Raw genomic sequence first — 18,046 nt, forward strand, 5'->3', positions numbered from 1 at the left:
TCTCCTGCTTGAATCTCCAGCTTGGAAGCTGAATGTGGGTTTATTGTCTCAGGCTTATTTAAGTGGCACCAATCGCTATCCAAGGCTCTGGGGCTCTCAATCCCACCATGTTTCCTGGTGAGAGACTATTCTCTCTTGAGTATGAACTGAATACAGAAGACCAGTGATCTCTGCCTGTCTCCTATCACCACTGAAGCAACTAACAGAGGGGCCACTCCTTCTTCCGGGGTGGGGGTGGGGTGTCTCCTCAGGCCTGAGACATCCACGCACAATACTGCATAAGCCTTTACTGTGAGCTCACTCTATCGCAGTATTGTGCTTGGCTTAACAGTTATCAAAGTGAAAAAGACCTTAGGCGAATGAGTTCTCTGCAATCTGACCTTTGTGAGGAGCTTGGTTTAAGTCCTCTGGAGCTGAATTGAAGAGGCAAAACTGTAAACCCATACCTGCCTTCCATTTAGAAATACATGGCAGAGATGAAAAGGACCTAAAAATTTAGCCAAGTCCTGGGTCCAACAAAAAGTTATATATTTCATTTCCACAGGAGTCTCCAATTATATTCATCGTATTTTGTACCCTCTGAATAAGATTTGTTTTAATGAAAAGGTTCCCTCCTAGGGATGTGTACAAGTATGCAAAGATGTATAAGAGCATATTTATTGAAGTGTTATTTGTAACCAGGAAAGAACCTAAATGTCCATCACTAGGATAATGGATAAATTATAGTCTAATTATTTAATGGCATACTGTATAGCAGAGAAAATTTGCAAACTAGAACTATGTATATGTACACAAATTTCTTTTTTTTTTTTTAACTTTTTTTAATGATTTATTTATTTCTGAGAGAGAGAGAGGCAGCATGAGCAGGGGAGGGTCAGAGAGAGAGGGAGATACAGAATCTGAAGCGGGCTCCAGGCTCTGAGCTGTCAGCACAGAGCCTGACGCGGGGCTCGAACCCACAAACTGTGAGATCATGACCTGAGCTCAAGTCGGACGCTTAACTGACTGAGCCACCCAGGCGCCCCGTACACAGACAAATTTCAAATAGATAATGCTGATATTTAAAATAAAAATTGGAGGGTGCCTGGGTGGCTCAGTCAGTGAAGCATCCAACTTTGGCTCAGGTCATGATCTTGTGGTTCATGAGTTTGAGCACTATATTAGGCTCTGTGCTGACAGTTCAGAGCCTGGAGCCTGCTTTGGATTCTGTGACTCTCTCGGTCTCTGCCCCTCCTCTGCTAACACTCTTTGTCTCTCAAAAAATAAACAAATGTTAAAAATTTTTTTAATAACAATTGGATGTGGGGTGCTTGAGTGCCTTAGTTGGTTAAGCATCCCATTCTTAGTTCTGGCTCAGGTAATGATCTCAAAGTTTGTGGGTTCAAGCCCTGTGTTGGGCTCTGCCTGTCTCCTATCCCACTTGTCCCCTTGAACCCACTTGAGATTCTCTCTCCCTATCCTCCCTCAAGCATACTCTCTCTCTCTCTCTCTTAAGTAGCCAAGCTTAAAAAAAGTTTTAGAATACAACTGAATTCATAAATATATCACTTATCTAAAGTTTAAAGTATTAAATATTATCCATTGTCTTAGAATATATATGTATGTGGTAAAAGCATAAAAACATGGATCTGAGTGATGCATGTCAACTTCAGAAAAGATTTCCCCTCTTGTTAGGAACACAGAATTGGGTACATCAGGGGTTCAATGATATCTGCACCATTTCGTTTTTTAATATGGTGCTATATAGGCCAGTGTTTGCATTCTTCAGTATAAATTTTATGGGTCTGAAATATTTATTATTAATACTTTTTAAAAGAAAGCATTCTGTTGCTTTTAATAAGTTTGATAGCCAATGAGCTAAGAAGGGAGGCTGAGGAATGCTGATACTCAAAGTTACAATGGTCTCCAAGCAAGCTATCCTGCCTTCTGGAGCAGCAGCTCTTAGCCCTAAGAGGCCATGGCAAAATGCATATTCTACTCCTACCCCTATCCTGGATTCTGAGGTTTTCATTAGGCATCCCAGAGATTCTAGTAGGTGTGGTCATTATACCTTTGAGAAAGATGTTCAAGGTAAGCAGGTGAAATCCCAGGAGCTCATGGTCCCACAAAGCTTTGCCACAGACTCATTGCTAATGATCCAGAGTTAAGCAGAATCAGGGGTTATTCTGTTTCATGCTCAGCATCATGAAAGCCCTTTAAATCTGTGTGGGTTCGGGGCAGGGGGCAGGGAACAGGAGATGATGTTAAGTTATGGGAGGGGGCAGTTAAAATCCTGAATGAAAAAAAAAATTATTTTCGGAATTAAGGAGGTACTAAATTTAGATAAATAGATTCATGGTACAGATTATCAGGGCTGGAACTAATAGTATATAGTGATTATATAGACAGCTCTTTGGCATCCATTGGGTAGCTACATGCTGTTATATCCTCTTTTCCTTCATTATTAAGATAATACATGCTTTTAACATGTCAAAAATACAGAAAAATGTAGAGAAGGTTATAAAAATCACCGTTAGTATTATAGCTGAAATAAGAGCTGCTTGTTATTTGTGAACTGATTGAGATAATGTTCATAGTTTGAAATTGGCCAAGGTGGGAGTAATTACACCACAGAAATAGGCAAATCAGCTCCTTCACTTCTACCCTAGATTCAGAAGTTAAACTTTTCCTAGCAAAGAATCAAGCCCAGCTGACATACATATTTCCCCCCAGTTTGTTTTTTTAATGTTTACTTATTTATTTTTGAGAAGGCAGAGGGAGGGGCAGAGAGCAGAGTGAGGAAGACCGAGACTCCTAAGCAGGCTCCGCACTGTCAGTGCAGAGCCCAACGCCAGTCTCAAACACGTGAATGAGATCACGACCTGAGCCGAAATCAAGAGTGGGACACTTAACTGACTGAGCCACCCAGGCACCCCTCCCCCCCCCAATTTAGATAATGTTATAATGCTGTTCTGAAACTGCAAGTACATATCTGACCCAAAGAATTTTCTGAGTTATCTTGGGAAATTAATGGGATGATCCTTTTTTCATATTATGTGTAGGGGGAGCAAGGACCTCAAGGCTTTCCGGGGCCAAAGGGCATGACAGGCCATGGCCTCCCAGGCCAGAAGGTAAGTATTTCAGGGCCTTAGAGAAATGCTTAGGTTTAGGATCCCAACAGCTTAACCTAAACTTTAGAAGAGCGCTTCTACTGGTCATTCATCCTTAAAGCTCTCAGAGGAAAAAATCCATTTGAAAGCAGATCCTTATGCATTTCCTTTCCTACCTACAAACATGCTTACTTCATAAAACCTCATTTTCTTCATCCTTAAAAGCCAGCTGGTAAAGGAACAAATCCTTACAACATACCATGCACAAAAACCTGGATAACTGGTGTAGAATGTTATAATAGTTGAACTTCCCGAAGGCAGCAAGCCTATCCAATAGTATCTCAAGATCTCCTCACCTGGAGATTTTTGGCTCATCATTAGATTATGGTACCAGGTCATACCAGGCAGCTGGGTCGGGGGTGGGGGTGGGGATGTCAATATAATGCTCCCCATTTTTTTTCCCTATAGTATATTTGTATCAACAAGCACAGGTCTTTAAGAGATACCGCTTGGAAATGACCAAATTTTAGAGTTTTTCTTATTTTGCTTTAATATTTACATTATAAACTTTTTTTTCACTATATTACAAAGGGAGAGCATGGAGAACGGGGCGCTGTGGGAAAGAAAGGTGATAAAGGGGAAATTGGGGAGCCCGGATCCGCAGGAAAACAGGCAAGAAGTGATTTTTAAAGTCTTAGTGTAATTTCATACATCAGCTAGTTCCAACCGATACTGACTGTTACTCTTCTTCCTCTAAGTAGGGGTTACAAGGACCAAAGGGAGACGCAGGACTTACAGTGAGTATCCATCTGGAGGGTAATTGAGGGTTTGTGCTTGCAAAATTATTACATTCTTGTTTTAGCTTCAGATGTATGAATTCTTTTGACACAGAGTTTCAGTTCCTTTTTAAATGATAGCACTGCTACAAGCCCAGTGTTGGTGGGCATGAGGTAACTGATCTGAGCTTGAGGGAGAAATAACACCGGGCAGCCCTTACCCAGCCTGGTGGTGATGGGCCGCTACTCCCCTCTGCCCCTGCTAGACATGGTCACAGGAGGTGAGCTGTTTAAAAGAAGCCAAGGAAGCAGATGACTTTTAATTTACATGATCCTTCACATTCCCAAATGGGGGTTCTGTTTCCTTGAACTAGCTCCTTTAGGAAGTGCTCCAAGAACAGCCATCACAAAATAGGAATTACTCTAATGTAAGGATTCACTTAGTCAACAGAACTTGTGAGCAACAAATTTTCCCTGTGCCTCCCGCATCATTGCAAACAAAAAGCTGACTTGTTAAAGCCCCACTCTGTGGCGCTTTTAGAGTTTTAGAATTTCTGTGGCAAAGTCCTTTCTTGTTGGAAGGCACTACGTCTCCTGGAGTGGAGAAGCAATGGAAACCTTCTCCTTTTCCCTCTTTTTTGGTTGTTCAGTGGGTCATGGTCTGGGGATGCTGACCTAGGTGCTGTGCTAAGTGAATCCGGGTGTAGGTGGGTGGGAGTTGAGGTGGTGACCTAAGAAACAAGAGACATATGACAAAGAGAATGCACACTTTTTTATGGCCTGTTTGCCTTTTCCTCTTCATTCTTCCTCACCACAAGTCAGACACCCCCAGATGCCTATGGGACCCCCAGAGGAACAGGGAGAGGGTATGTCAAATGTGCAGAGGAACACATTGGTTTATACCCTCCCTCCTATCCCAACATGGGGAGAGGGTCTGACTTCCTTCATCCATTCATTTGTTCACTCGTTTCACCGACATTTATTGAGCAAGTATTCTGAGTCAGGCTCTGACAGGCGCCAGGGGAATCATCGAGAAAAAAAAGGCTATGTCTCTGAACTCAAGAAGCTCACAGCCCATTAGAAAGAAAGACAAGCAAACAATGTTTACCTGCAGCTTGATAAATGCTGTGATAGGAGTAGATATGTAGATCCTGAGCAGACAAAACGATGTGATTTTTGTGGCCAAGTTAAGCTTTTATCTCTTGAGCAGACGATTTTTAGCCAAAAGGCAGAGATCTTAGAAATGGGGATGTCATTCTGCTGATCTTGGCTTTCTAGATTCTAGAAAAGGGGCTAGCAGGGAAGGATGAATGAAGGAAGAGAGAATTTGCATTAAGTGAGAATCTAGTATGTGACTGGTACTGTGTAGGCTCCTTCACATCAGTACCACCCTTACTCGGTAAGGTACCTGGGGGCACATGTTTTAGAGGGCCCACTCTGGACTTTTAGTGCTTTTTCAGCTGCACTTTTTCCTGGGTGAGGAGTCATCAGGGCCAACAAAAGTGACCACCCTGAGCTCATGCCCCCCTATACTACACTATGGATACACAGGATCCCAGAATTGCCTGCCTAAATGGCCCATTTGGAAAGCTGACAGCATTGGCCTGTATGCATGAGTCCACCCAAAAGGTGGGCAAGCGGCAAGTGCTTTCAGGAAATTTGGACACAGCTCAGAATTGAGAACTGTGTTCACCACACGAATTCTGGCCTAGGCCCCAAGCAGTGTAGAACTGGTGGGGGTGCAATGAGAAAGGGACAGGCTGTAGGCCACACCCCTCCCTTCCCAAGACTCCATGTTAATCCATATGATAGCCCCATGAGGTACTGTTATCTATACTTCAATGAAAGACATGCTAAGTCAGATAGAAAGCTTGAGCCATGTGCCTGAAGTCACCTTGCTAGCAAGTAGCAGAGCCCTCATAGCCAGAGTTGGTTTGTCTGGTACCAAATCTAAGCAGCTCCCTCATGAATGCTGTTCTTAGAAGGCCCCTTTCTTCTTCCCACCCATGTTCTCTCCCTGATCAAATATATCCCCAAACAGCTGTCAGTTGTAGATTCATTCCAGACTAGCAAACTACTCTTTTAAGAGGCAAATACCATTGACAGAGTTCAATGTTGTAATACTTCGTGCCAAATTGCTTCAGAAAGCCTGTTTCTCCACCTGTCCCTTACATGCTAGTGTTTCCCAGTGTCCCCACCCCGCCTGCTGTAAATCCCAGCAGACCAACATGGCTCCTTGACGCCAATCCAATAGCGAAACTCTTACAAAAGTATTTATTTGTCTACTTCTTACTAGACCATGAATCTTTTAATGGGTATAAATTTGATGCCTTCTTCATTGGCAAAAATAGCCAAAATAGTCACTGGGCAATTTGAATGGAAAAAAATAAAACGATTTCAGTCACATAAAAGCAAAGAATAAGAGGAAAAATTGATATATGTGTGTTCTTAAAGCATTTTAGACCCTGTTATGCCATAAAAGCACAATGAAAAGCAATAAAATGCAATTTTGATATTGAAATTATTTTTATAAGTCAGTGAAAGAAAAACATTTTAACAGAAAACAATGGACAAAGGACATACAAAGAATTTGCACAAGAGGATACAACTTGGAAACGTGCTTATGAAATAAAATTTAGCCTCACTAAGAATTGCATAAGTATAGTTTAAAATACCACAATATCTTGTTCTACCAAATGGCAAAGATTATATCATAGTAATAACCAGTATTGTGTGTCTAAAATAAAACAGGTTTTCTGACATACTGCTGGCAGCAGTGTCTGTTACACCTTTTCTGAAGGTCACTCTGGCGGGATGCATCAAGAGCCTTAGATGACTATGTATCTGACTTCAGTAATCAAGTGTTTCAGAATACTTAATAATATGGTAAATTAATTATGATATAATGTTTCGTGAAAAACTGTAATCGTAAACTTGGTGTCTAGTATTTTCTCCACTTGTAAAAAAATTACACATAAATACATAAACACATATATTTCCCCTTTCCAAATTTATTATATATATAGGCATTGTCCATTTCTGGACACGTCCTGGTTTCAGATTTATTAAATGCCTCTCTAAATGTGCTAAAATGTGACAAGACCCCCCAAAAGAGATGTCAGTGATGTTGATGACTTCCTCATCTTATATAATTTTATAAGATGGTATTGGAAGTTCTTTTTAACTGGCCACATGGAATCATTGGCTTTTACTCAATTTAAATTAAAAATGCAATTAAATTAAAATGCCCTATTTTCCATACGTGTTTCTGTTAAGTCACCTTACCAGCGAGGTCATCTTTACCCCAATTCTGTCAGTATAGATTTTTTTCTTTAAAACTTTACTTTCGCAACTATGAAATTTTATCTTCTTAGATCAGGTTCATGCCTCCTTCCTGTTGAGATTTTTCTGGGCTTCTATTAAGTTAATCAGTCCTGTCAGCTTCCTGTCTTTGGCAAATATAGAATCCTGCCTTCTGTTGTATCATCCCAGTTGTTCGTGAATGTGCTACTCAGGGTGGGGCACTGGCAGCTTTATTTCTACTGCCCGCTGCATCCCAGGCTCTTCTGCTGGGGCTGATGGCAGAAGGACTAGGGACATTCAGGAACACGGGTACATTTCATGGAAGTGCCAAAGTCAAAGTATTAGGGACCTGGGACGGAGACTTGCAAAACTGGACAGTGGTAGAGAAAAGAAAGAGGAATACAGTGTAGAATGAATTCTCTTTTGGTCCCAGTACTTAACTTAGTTGCTCGGCACATGTGGGTTCAACTGTGTAACTGATTGTACACATTGCCTGCACCTTTGTAAGCGGTGCCTTACGGGCTAGACCCTATCCTAGGAGTTCTGTGTACGTAGCCTCATTTGATATCCACCACATCCCTGAGGCACAGAGGCTGTTAGGTCATCCAATGTCCAAGATCACACAGCTGATAGATGCGGGAGCCACCATCTGAACTCAGAAAATCTGAGCTATGACATTTCACAACACAAACACATTTCAGTTATGATATATTATGGCCAACTTTTAACCCCTGTGCTATTTATTTTCTTTGGTCAAAGAATAAAAGCAAACAGAGCAATGCTGATTGCAGTAAGACATAGCTTGTAGGACTATAGAAAGAAATATTATGGTCATATAATTAATACATTTTTCTTTTGTCCTCCAGAAAGAAGAAATTATCAAAATTATTTTTGAGATATGTGGTAAGATTTGGCTGTCAAGAAGAGAATCATCACTTTAAAGTACCAACCCCACTACATTCTGTGTTGGTCAAGATAAGTGTGGTCACCCAGAGATAGATATGATACAGCTCATGGGAAAGTTTGAAGCTCTTTTGAAAAGTCAGTGGGAAATGGCAGGAAGCAGTGAGAGGGGCTGTAGGAATCCTGATTTAAAAAAAGAACTCATCTTCCCAGGGTGGTTCAGAAGAGTGAAGATACTGGCCCCAGAGTCTGTGGGCAGCCAGGCCTTTTGTGAGCACAGAGCTCATTTGTATTCAGTGACATTTACCTGAGCTTGGGAAGGAAAAAAACAACAAAAGAAATATGACCACAGGGGCCCAACTGGTATTTGAATCCAGCCTGGCTGGCGATTATAATGTCTGTGTTTTTCCTGAAGCAAAAAGTCTCTCTGAATGGAGTTTGAAGCACTATTTCTGGAGTGCATTTCATTTCAAAGGCAGGCTGACAGAGCCTGGAGGTCATCTTGCTTCAGAGCTCTATCTAAATGCTTCTATGGCTAAATTTGTTTGACGTAAAATAGAGTTAGCAGAAAGAGGAAGAAAAGAGATTAGCCAAAAGGCAAGAGATTAATAGACTAATGAAGATGCGAGAAACTTGTGTGTTTAAAATGGACAGAGGCAGAAATGTCATTGTTTTTCCATTCAGAGAACCCCTGAACTGGCTTGTCCCCCAAAAGACCTCTGGGCTTTAAGAACCCACCGGGGACTCTGTATGGCGATGGGCCAATTTAGAGGTGGCTTCTGAGTTCTAGAAGCCCTGTAAAAATAGCACCATGTTTCCTCATGATTTTTTGTGGTAGGGCTGTTGGGCAACTCAAGGATATGAATAAACCAATGGAGCCCTGATAGTTCTTATTTCCTGGTGATTCTAACGATTGCTTTGAATGGTAAACCCTAAATAGAAGTTGTTTATTGACCAGAAGTCTGAGATCATTCTTCTTAAAAGGTTTTCATAGTATGGATAGATGCTGGCCTCACTGAGCCCCCTTAGTGGTCACTGTGAGGGACTCGGGACATATACTCAGTAGCTGGTGGCAGCTATTCTGATGAACAGTTACAGATCCTAATCCTTCCCCCACGATTAAACATTTTTAATCCATCACTTTACCCACTGCTCATGCTAATGAGCCGGTAGCAATTCTCACATAAGGATATGATTGAAGGCTAAATAGTAGCTTGCAGGTTCTGTTTCAGTTCAAATGCTGGAAGGATAAAGAGCAAACTGAGGATAGGGTTATCTCTTCGGAAGAGGGAGACGAATGTTGTTAGGAAGGCATACACAGGGATGCAATCTCTTCTAAAAATGTATTTTTTTAATCTGAGAAATTGGCGCATAGGTGTTCATTATTTTATCCTCTACTGTGTTTTGGTGGGGTTTTTTGTGGGGTTGTTTTTGCAGCATTTTTTTTAAGTCAGATATAGAAGCCAGATGGGGGACAATTGTTAGCTATGTTAACCCTCACAGAAAAGGAAGGTAATAATCCAGGTCTCTGGTTCATCCCCTCCCCTCTCTCATACCAACCTGATACCAATCAGTAAGTTTTGATTTTCATTCATGCAACATTTCTACCTCAACGCACCTTTTAGGTTGTGGGCCCAAATGCAAAGAGACTCCTCTAGAACTGCTGTTTGTGATTGACAGCTCAGAAAGTGTGGGGCTGGAGAACTTCCAGATCATCAAAAATCTTGTGAAGACTCTGTCTGACCAGGTTGCTCTGGACCTTGCTACGGCCCGCATAGGCATAATCAACTATAGCCATAAGGTCGAGAAGGTGGCTCATTTGACACAGTTCTCCAACAAGGATGCCTTCAAGCTGGCTGTGGACAATATGCAGTATCTGGGGGAAGGCACCTACACAGCCACAGCTCTCCATGAAGCTAACCACATGTTTGAAGCCGCAAGGCCAGGTGTAAAGAAGGTGGCCTTGGTCATCACTGATGGGCAGACAGATACTCGAGATGAAAAGAATCTGACAGAGGTGGTGAAGAAAGCCAGTGACATCAATGTGGAAATATTTGTGATTGGGGTAGTGAAGAAAAATGACCCCAACTTTGAAATGTTCCACAAAGAAATGAATCTAATTGCTACTGACCCAGATAGTGAGCATGTTTATCAGTTTGATGACTTCATTACCCTGCAAGGTAAGACTCAGCATCAGGTGAAAGCAATTTATGTTATTCTTCCAAGTACTACATCACTGGATTATTCTTTTTTTAATTTTTTTTAATGTTTTATTTATTTCTAGGAGAGAGAGAGAGAGACAGCGTGAGCAGGGGAGGGTCAGAGAGAGAGGGAGTCACAGACTGAAACAGGCTCCAGGCTCTGAGCTGGCAGTCAGCACAGAGCCCGACGTGGGGCCTGAACCCACGAACCGCGAGATCATGACCTAAGCGAAAGTCGGACGCTCAACCGACTAAGCCACCCAGGTGCCCCTGGATTATTCTGACCAAAAATGGAAACCAGTAGAAGGCTAATGAGGCTTACACCGACATTTAATTGAACACATAAACTTTGGAAAGTAAAACACATTTAGCATCAATCCGCCTTAGAGAGTATAATCTCTTGTACTCTCTCTTCATTTGGAATAAGTGCTGAGATGGCCATGGAGTTTGTTAACTGGGCTATCTATGTTTGAGGGCATGGTTAAAAAGAAAGAATAAGATTTGGGGTATTTCTAAGACTAGTTAATGTCCAAAAAGTTACCTAACTTGCATAAGAGATTCAGTAAGCCAACAGCAAAACAGAAAATATCCATGGAAGCAAAATGAATTAAGAAGTACATGATGAATGAAAAAAAGTTATGGTAATCTAAAGAGATGAGAAAGACAAGTAACTGGGATTATTCTATTCTGGTTTCTAGTTTCCATTCTTTGCTCTTACAAAATATGAAGATAATGAAGAGTAAACAGGTGGATATCAGGAGTTTTGTTTTTTTTTTTTAAGTTTGTTTTGAGAGATGCAGGGTGGGGCAGAGAGAGAGAGAGAGAGAGAGAAAGAGAGAATCCTAAGCAGGCTTCATGTTGTGAGTGCAGAGCCCAATGTAGAGCCCGATCTCAAGAACTGTGAGATAATGACCTGAGCCTGTATCAAGAATTGGACACTTAACTGACTGAGCCCAGGAGTGCCCCAGGAGTTTATCTTAGAGTACAACATTATTAATATTCATCATGCTAATCTGATGAGCTTCCCTTTACTACTTTACCCTTTCACATGAACTAATATTTTCCAGTGAGTCATTCTAAGACACTAACTCATCTACGATTATAGTAGGGTCAGTACTGTTCCACCAGCAATATTCCAATTCTTTGGAAACTGATTACTCATTCTGGCTTATGAAGTAAAATGTATGCTTAATCTGTTTGCAGTCTTAGGTTCGGCTCCCTCTTTCCTTCCCCACCCATCCTGGAGTGGGGTCTGACGTGGCCTAGCACTGGCCTTCTTTGCCTCAGGCTGCTCCTGGCCTCCTCTGGATCCTCACTCAGCTCACTGGAAGGATAACATGCCTCACTCAGACCCTTCCCACTTTCACTTCTCCCTTTCTTCAGGTCTTTTGAGCCCCGGGTTTCATTTTCTTACCACACTGCAGTGACCGGTGGGTTTATCTGACATAGTCAATCTCCCTGGGCTCTTAATGTGTTACAATGGCCATAAATATTACCCATTTCAGACATATTATGCTTTAATAATTAAAGAGCTTTATCATCTTAACCAAAGGAGTTAGAATTCATTCTAGCCAATCAGGGATATATTTTTGGACTGGCTGGCCTTTTGCTATCCCTAAAACCAGAGGTAATAGGCTATTACACTTCTTATGGGCAGGACTTGCCCCTTCCACAGAGTAGTTCAGTTAACTGACGCTTTGGATAGCAAGGATTTAAGTCATTCTTTTGCCTATACATAGGCTGTTGTATGTTATTAAATTGAATTATTTTATTTTATTATTTTTTTAAGTTTTTAAATTTATTTTGAGAGAAACAGACAGTGCGAATGGGGGACAGACAGAGAGAGAAGGACAGAGGGTCACCTGGGTGGCTCAGTAGGTTAAGCGTTCGACTTCAGCTCAGGTCACAACCTCATGGTTTGTGAATTCGAGCCCCACATCAGGCTCTGTGCTGACAGCTCAAAGCCTGGAGCCTGCTTCAGATTCTGTCTGTCTGTCTCTGTCTCTCTCTCTCTCTCTGCCACTACCCAACTCACCCTCTGTCTCTTCCTATTTCAAAAATAAATAAACATAAAAAATGTTTAGAGACAGAGGGAGAGAGAATCCTAAGCAGGCTCCATGCTGCCAGTACAGGGCCCGATGTGGGGTTCAAACCCATGAACCATGAGATCATGATCTGAGCCAATACCAAGAGTTGGGCTTGGTATACCTACTGAGCCACCCAGGCACCCCAAAATGAAATATTTTAGATGCCAAAATGCTTTAAAACTTAGTTCATTGAACAGTTGACTTCAAGCGATGTGAAAGTATCTATTTATTTTAAGGAGAGTGTGGAAGAACTCTTTAAATATATTTTGTTCCTACTATCCCTCTTTTATACGTCTCTTTTAAAAGACACCCTGAAGCAAAAAGTGTTTAAAAAGAAGTGTGAGGATTTTGATTCCTACCTCATTCAAGTTTTGGGTTCTCCATCACTTCAACCTGGATTGGGGATACCGGAGGAAGAACTTGGTGAATCTACTCCAGAGCCTCAGGAAGAAATTTCAGAGTCCGTGAGTAACTGTCTTACCTAATTTGTGAGCTTACAATTGTGTATTCTGTTTTACATCAAAGACCGTCTTGCCCTGCAGTGTCAAGAACCAAATGAGGCAGGGATGTGTATTTTCGGGTCCTTGGCTATAAATAGTAGTACTTTTGTCTTCATATTTCTAGTTCTGAAATAGCTCTAGCGCTTATGAACATGAATATGTTTTTTAAAAAATATTTCCATATTTTATAATTATTTATTGAGTGTTGCAAATAATCTTTTTGTAGTATACCCCAGCTACCGTCATAGAAATCGTGCATGCTAGAACAGATTAACAGTATACTCTGAATCACCCAGTTGCCATGCTCTGCAGAGCCTTTTGTACCAGGTCACAACTCCCCCTCATCCTTCTGTGTAGACACTCCACAGTCTGCGTCCTTTCAAGTTTCCTCTAGGTGTGCACACGCTCAAGCTGCCATTTTCCATGTTCCAAGCCATGCTCTTGCTCATTTAGGTTCCACCTCCTTCGCTCGGAGTGGGGGCAGGGTGGGAGGCTGTGCACGCATATGGGACAAGGTGAGTGCTCTGTTTCAGAGCTCCTCAATCACATGTGCATGAAGGTACTCCCCCCAAATGTGTTGAGACAAATAGGACAGTCCTCATAGCAAGCTTCTGGGCACTGATCTCAGCCAGTCAGGTCAAGAGCCATAGCTATTAGGTTCTTTTAGGTGAAAATTAGAGAGCCTCCCATAATTACTGGTAAGGGAGTGCTGTGGTCTCTTCCCCACCAAGTTACAATCAAAACAGGTCTAGACTGATTTCTACTATACCTATGGACATCTTCTAGCAAGAGACACACAGGTGTCATGCCCCTATTTTGTGAGCTCAGTGAAGTCCCTGTGCTGTCCTTCAATGAAAGGCCATGGGACATTCATTATTAGCAAATGCAATAATATTCCAGCATCAGGATTCAGATAATTATCTAGTTGGACGAAGGCCCTGAGAAACCTCCAGGTCACCAGTTGGACCCAGAACCATTCAGGAACCAGGTCTAGGTTGCCATTCCCACAGGGACAGACTATAGGACTCACTGGATTTTTATACTCTGTTCAAAAAAGCGTATAAAAGACTCATATATTTTTATTTGGTTAAATACTGACTCCAAGATGAGTAATTCCAATGAGAGCAGCAGAGTGCCCCTGGATTGCAGGTTGAAATTTACATACACATTTCTACCACATGATCTATATCAGGGGTCAGCAAACTCTGTAAAGGACCACAAAGTAAAATTGGTTTGAAGTGCAAAAGCAGCCATAGCCAATACTTAAGTGAACAAGATGAGGCTACATTCAGATAAAACTTGTTTCTAAAAGATGAAAACTTGGATTTGGCCCATGGGGTTTGCTAAGCCGGGTCTTCACTGAGCATATAAAAGTAAATTACAGACAATAAAGTACACAGTTTATCTCTTTCTGAGCACAGAATGCTCCTGGGGCCTTGCCCGCTTGTGTGACTTAACACTTTGTCCCTCCCCTACTCAGTCCGTCCCCTTCTGAAGATTTCCTATATGAAGGCAAACTCTGGTTTGATCCAGCAAGTGACACTTAAACTCTGAACTCTCCTTATAATCAGTGAATTCCATCGTATATATTGATCATGTACTACTGTATAAGGCGGTGGCTCTTAAAACACAGATCCTGCCCAAGAGAAGTCCATGACCTATCCACAAGATGGAACATGCAAGAATTACTAAGAACTTTAGCAGAGCTGTAGATGAAGCACAAGAGATTTTGCAGTTAATTTCAGAGTAAGGAAGACTTTACAGAGGAAGTGGCGTTGAGCTGAGTTTTAAGGATAAATAGGAGTTTCTCAAGAAAAGAGTAGGGGGAAGGGTATTTCCAGCAGAGGGAACATGTGGGCAAAAGGAGATTCCAAAAGACATGGCATTGTAAGACCTTAGGACACGTTCAGCCTAACTAGAGCCTAAGATGTGTGTGGAAGAATGGGGAGTGTTACAGCTGGACGTTACACACTTCATGTGGCAGGAGAAGGAACTTGAACTTCACCTGTAGGCCAGGCAGCCAGGGGAAGGCAGAGGAGTTTCTAGAGCAAGGGTCATATGGTCATGTTTGGTTTTCATGGGGAATAACCTGTTGCAGCACAATGGAGAAGTAGGAGGAAGAGGAGACTGGAGCTGAGCTGTGAGGTCCTATGATGGTTCAGGCAAGATGTCATGAGGCCCTGAACTAAGGCAGGTGGTCGGAATCAAACCAGGCATAGAGTAGAGTCATTTCTGGAGTAGGATGAACAGGATTTAGTGACAGAGTGGATTGGAGCTTAACCAGCTGTATTTCTAACTTGGACTTGGAGTGAATTGAAACACCATCTGCTGAGATGGAGGCTATAGGAGGCAGGGTGGGATTTTTTTTATGTTTATTTATTATTTTGAAAGAGAGAGAGAAAGAGAGAGAGAGGCGCAGAGGAAGAGAGAGAATCCCAAGCAGGCTTCATGCTATCAGAGCAGAGACTGACAGGGAGATCCATCTCACAAACTGTATGATCATGACCTGAGCCAATAATTAAGAGGTAGATGTGTAACCAACTGAGCTACCCAGGCACCCCAGGGTCGGGTATTTTGAAGGAAAATTATGAGCTAAGTTTGTACCAGGTGAAGTGGAGGTGCCTGAGGGAACTCCAACGCACTTACGACACATAATGAGGGACAGCAAGCCCTTCTGCCTCTGGTATCATGACACAGAAGTGACAGGGACCTGAGACAAGCAATGTTAACAGATTATGACAGATGAAGCATTCTAGTAGTTGTGGAAGAGAGGGCATAAGAAAAGTGCATCCAAGGGGTGCCTGGGTGGTTCAGTCAGTTAAGCATCCAACTTTGGCTCAGGTCATGATCTCACGGTTTGTGAGTTTGAACCCTGTGTCAGGCTCTGTGCTGACAGTTCAGAGCCTACAGCCTGCTTTGGATTCTATGTCTCCATCTCTCTCTGACCCTCCCTGGCTCATACTCTGTCTCTCTCTCTCAAAAATAAATAAACATTAAAAATTTTAAAAGAAAAATACATCCAAAATAGTTTGGATTTATAACACCAAGTGCCACATAAAGGGAAACTGAGGCTCAGCTAGGTCTCCTAGGGTGCCTCTGATCAAGATAGTGAAGCTTGCAAAGCTTCTAGCCCTTATCTCTAGAACTTCTCACGCTGGCCCTCTTTGCAGAAGCACCAAGGCAAGACTGAATTTTTACACAATGAATGACCCTAATAGATTTTAGTCTGAACAAACATATCTGCATTTCTACTCACAGCTATCTCTGTCATATGCATGTATAATGCACATACACACGTAAATACAAAAACATACTTAGATACCTGTGCATGCACACCCATCTTTGTCTAAAAGCATAATTACAAAAATAAACAAATGTATAATTACAAGTATCCAAACACATAAAATGAATCCGTCCAAACCTTTTGATTCTCAGATTGTTCCCAAGCCTACCCCTAGGCAATACTATAAAACAAATGATCCCAGAAGTATTTCCATTACTGGGTCTCTATTTCTTTTCTCTGTTGCCTCATTACTCCTTAGAGTGTTTACTTCTGGCCTTCCTTCTTCCTCTTCTATCAAAATATGTTCTTAGAGAAAAATCTAGTTATTTATACATTTGCGTGAAATCTAACTCAACGGGTTTTCAACTCCAGGAAGGACTTACATTTTAAGGATTGCATCTTTTTGTGGAAAGAATGTGAGGCACACTACACATCTGTGAACAGCTGAGTTGGGAAATGTAGAAAGCAGGTGGATATCGCATGTTCTACTAAATTCATAACACTTCAGTAACCCCTGCTCTGTTGCCCTCTCAGGCCAGTCTTGGGAAGCTAACCACGGGCATCTGTTCTACCCTGTTCCTCTCCTGAAATCTCAGGATAATTGATTCTTTCTTTGGAGTTGATTACATTTTACATTGTTAATAATTATTTGTGTATATACCTTAACTCTCCTAAAGGATTTAACTTCCTTGAGAACATGATCTGTGTCGAAGTAAATGCTGTGTCCCACTTATGAATCAAAATTGTGCTTCATCTTTCATACAATAGTTTCCCAATAAATACTTATTGACCAAATGAAAGCTATGCCAAATGTTACGCTAAAAAAAGAAATCTCCAATTTTTCTTCAATGAAAGGCATCAATTATACTGTTTTAAAAAAAAACCTTATCTTTTATGGGACTAAGAAATGGCACTCATGTTCCTTTTTTTCTTTCTGGGAGTATGTAATTAGGTTAAGATTTCCAAGATATAAATGTGAGTGGGGCGATAAAATCAAGGACACATCATTTCGTCAGACCAACTGATTATATCCAATAATGATTCATTAAGGAAATAAGCATACTAATTTCCTGCACGAAGTCACTTTCTGTCATTCTAAATGCATTAATAAACTAATGTCAACACACAGGTTGTTTATTCACTGGAGCTGGTTTCTTGTAACAACAGTCCTGCTTTTTTCCCCCCTCCAGTTGAAAGAGTAGAAAAGAAGTCCTGTCTACCCGTTCCTCAAAGCTTCTTTCTGTATCATGAAAATTTGTTCCTGATTGCCAATAACTTAAATAACTGGCAGCAGAGATATATTCCTCTTGGTGGATAGGAGACTGGGGGATTCCTATGTAGAGTGCTTCCACAACAAGCCAGGGATGGTGGAGGCAAGCTAGTGTGGGAAGGAAGGTCCCTCTGGGTAGCTCTGTACCAGGTGGAAACATGCGGTGGAGGAAGCGGGAAGTTGGGAGTCTCCTTCCCTTTGTTCCCATCAGGACATGCAGTCCAATGCTAGGATGCAGGCCCCTCATTTCCATGGAGAAAATGTGCATCTATTGATGTACATGATGTAAATGGCAAACTAACACAGCAGGCTGGTGACTGGCCGTCCCACCCTCTCTCAGTTAGTGAGACCCTGTCCCTGGTCTCCATCCCGCTTGTCTCATCACTCCCCTTCTGTCATCGTCACACAGCTGCTCCAAACTCTCCATCTCATTTTCACTCTTGCTGGCTCTCCCATCTCTTACCCTCCTTTCCCTACAATGTTTACTCAGCTCTGACCTGAGATCTGTCTAGAGAAAGTCGCTCTGAAATGGACTCCATTGGCATTTTTTCAAGATTGAGAGCTCTGGGCAGGTTCTGCCTTGATATTGGAATGGGATGTATCCCTTCATCCTAAAACATGACCCTAGGCTCTA

At 41.8% G+C, this 18,046-nt stretch overlaps 1 protein-coding gene across 1 annotated transcript in view; it reads left to right on the forward strand.

Moving 5' to 3' along the window:
• The window catches only part of COL28A1 (collagen type XXVIII alpha 1 chain), a 163,941-nt gene that overhangs the window by 134,883 nt on the left and 11,012 nt on the right, over positions 1–18,046 (forward strand). The window contains exons 27-32 of the mRNA XM_039256844.1: positions 3,042–3,110; positions 3,681–3,761; positions 3,851–3,886; positions 8,035–8,071; positions 9,697–10,251; positions 12,666–12,823. Of these exons, the coding sequence (XP_039112775.1) occupies positions 3,042–3,110; positions 3,681–3,761; positions 3,851–3,886; positions 8,035–8,071; positions 9,697–10,251; positions 12,666–12,823 (936 nt within the window). The remainder of the gene's footprint in view (positions 1–3,041; positions 3,111–3,680; positions 3,762–3,850; positions 3,887–8,034; positions 8,072–9,696; positions 10,252–12,665; positions 12,824–18,046) is intronic.

The sequence above is a fragment of the Hyaena hyaena genome, unplaced genomic scaffold (assembly GCF_003009895.1).
Source record: "Hyaena hyaena isolate Hyena2069 unplaced genomic scaffold, ASM300989v1 scaffold_590, whole genome shotgun sequence".
Taxonomy (NCBI): Eukaryota; Metazoa; Chordata; class Mammalia; order Carnivora; family Hyaenidae; genus Hyaena; species Hyaena hyaena.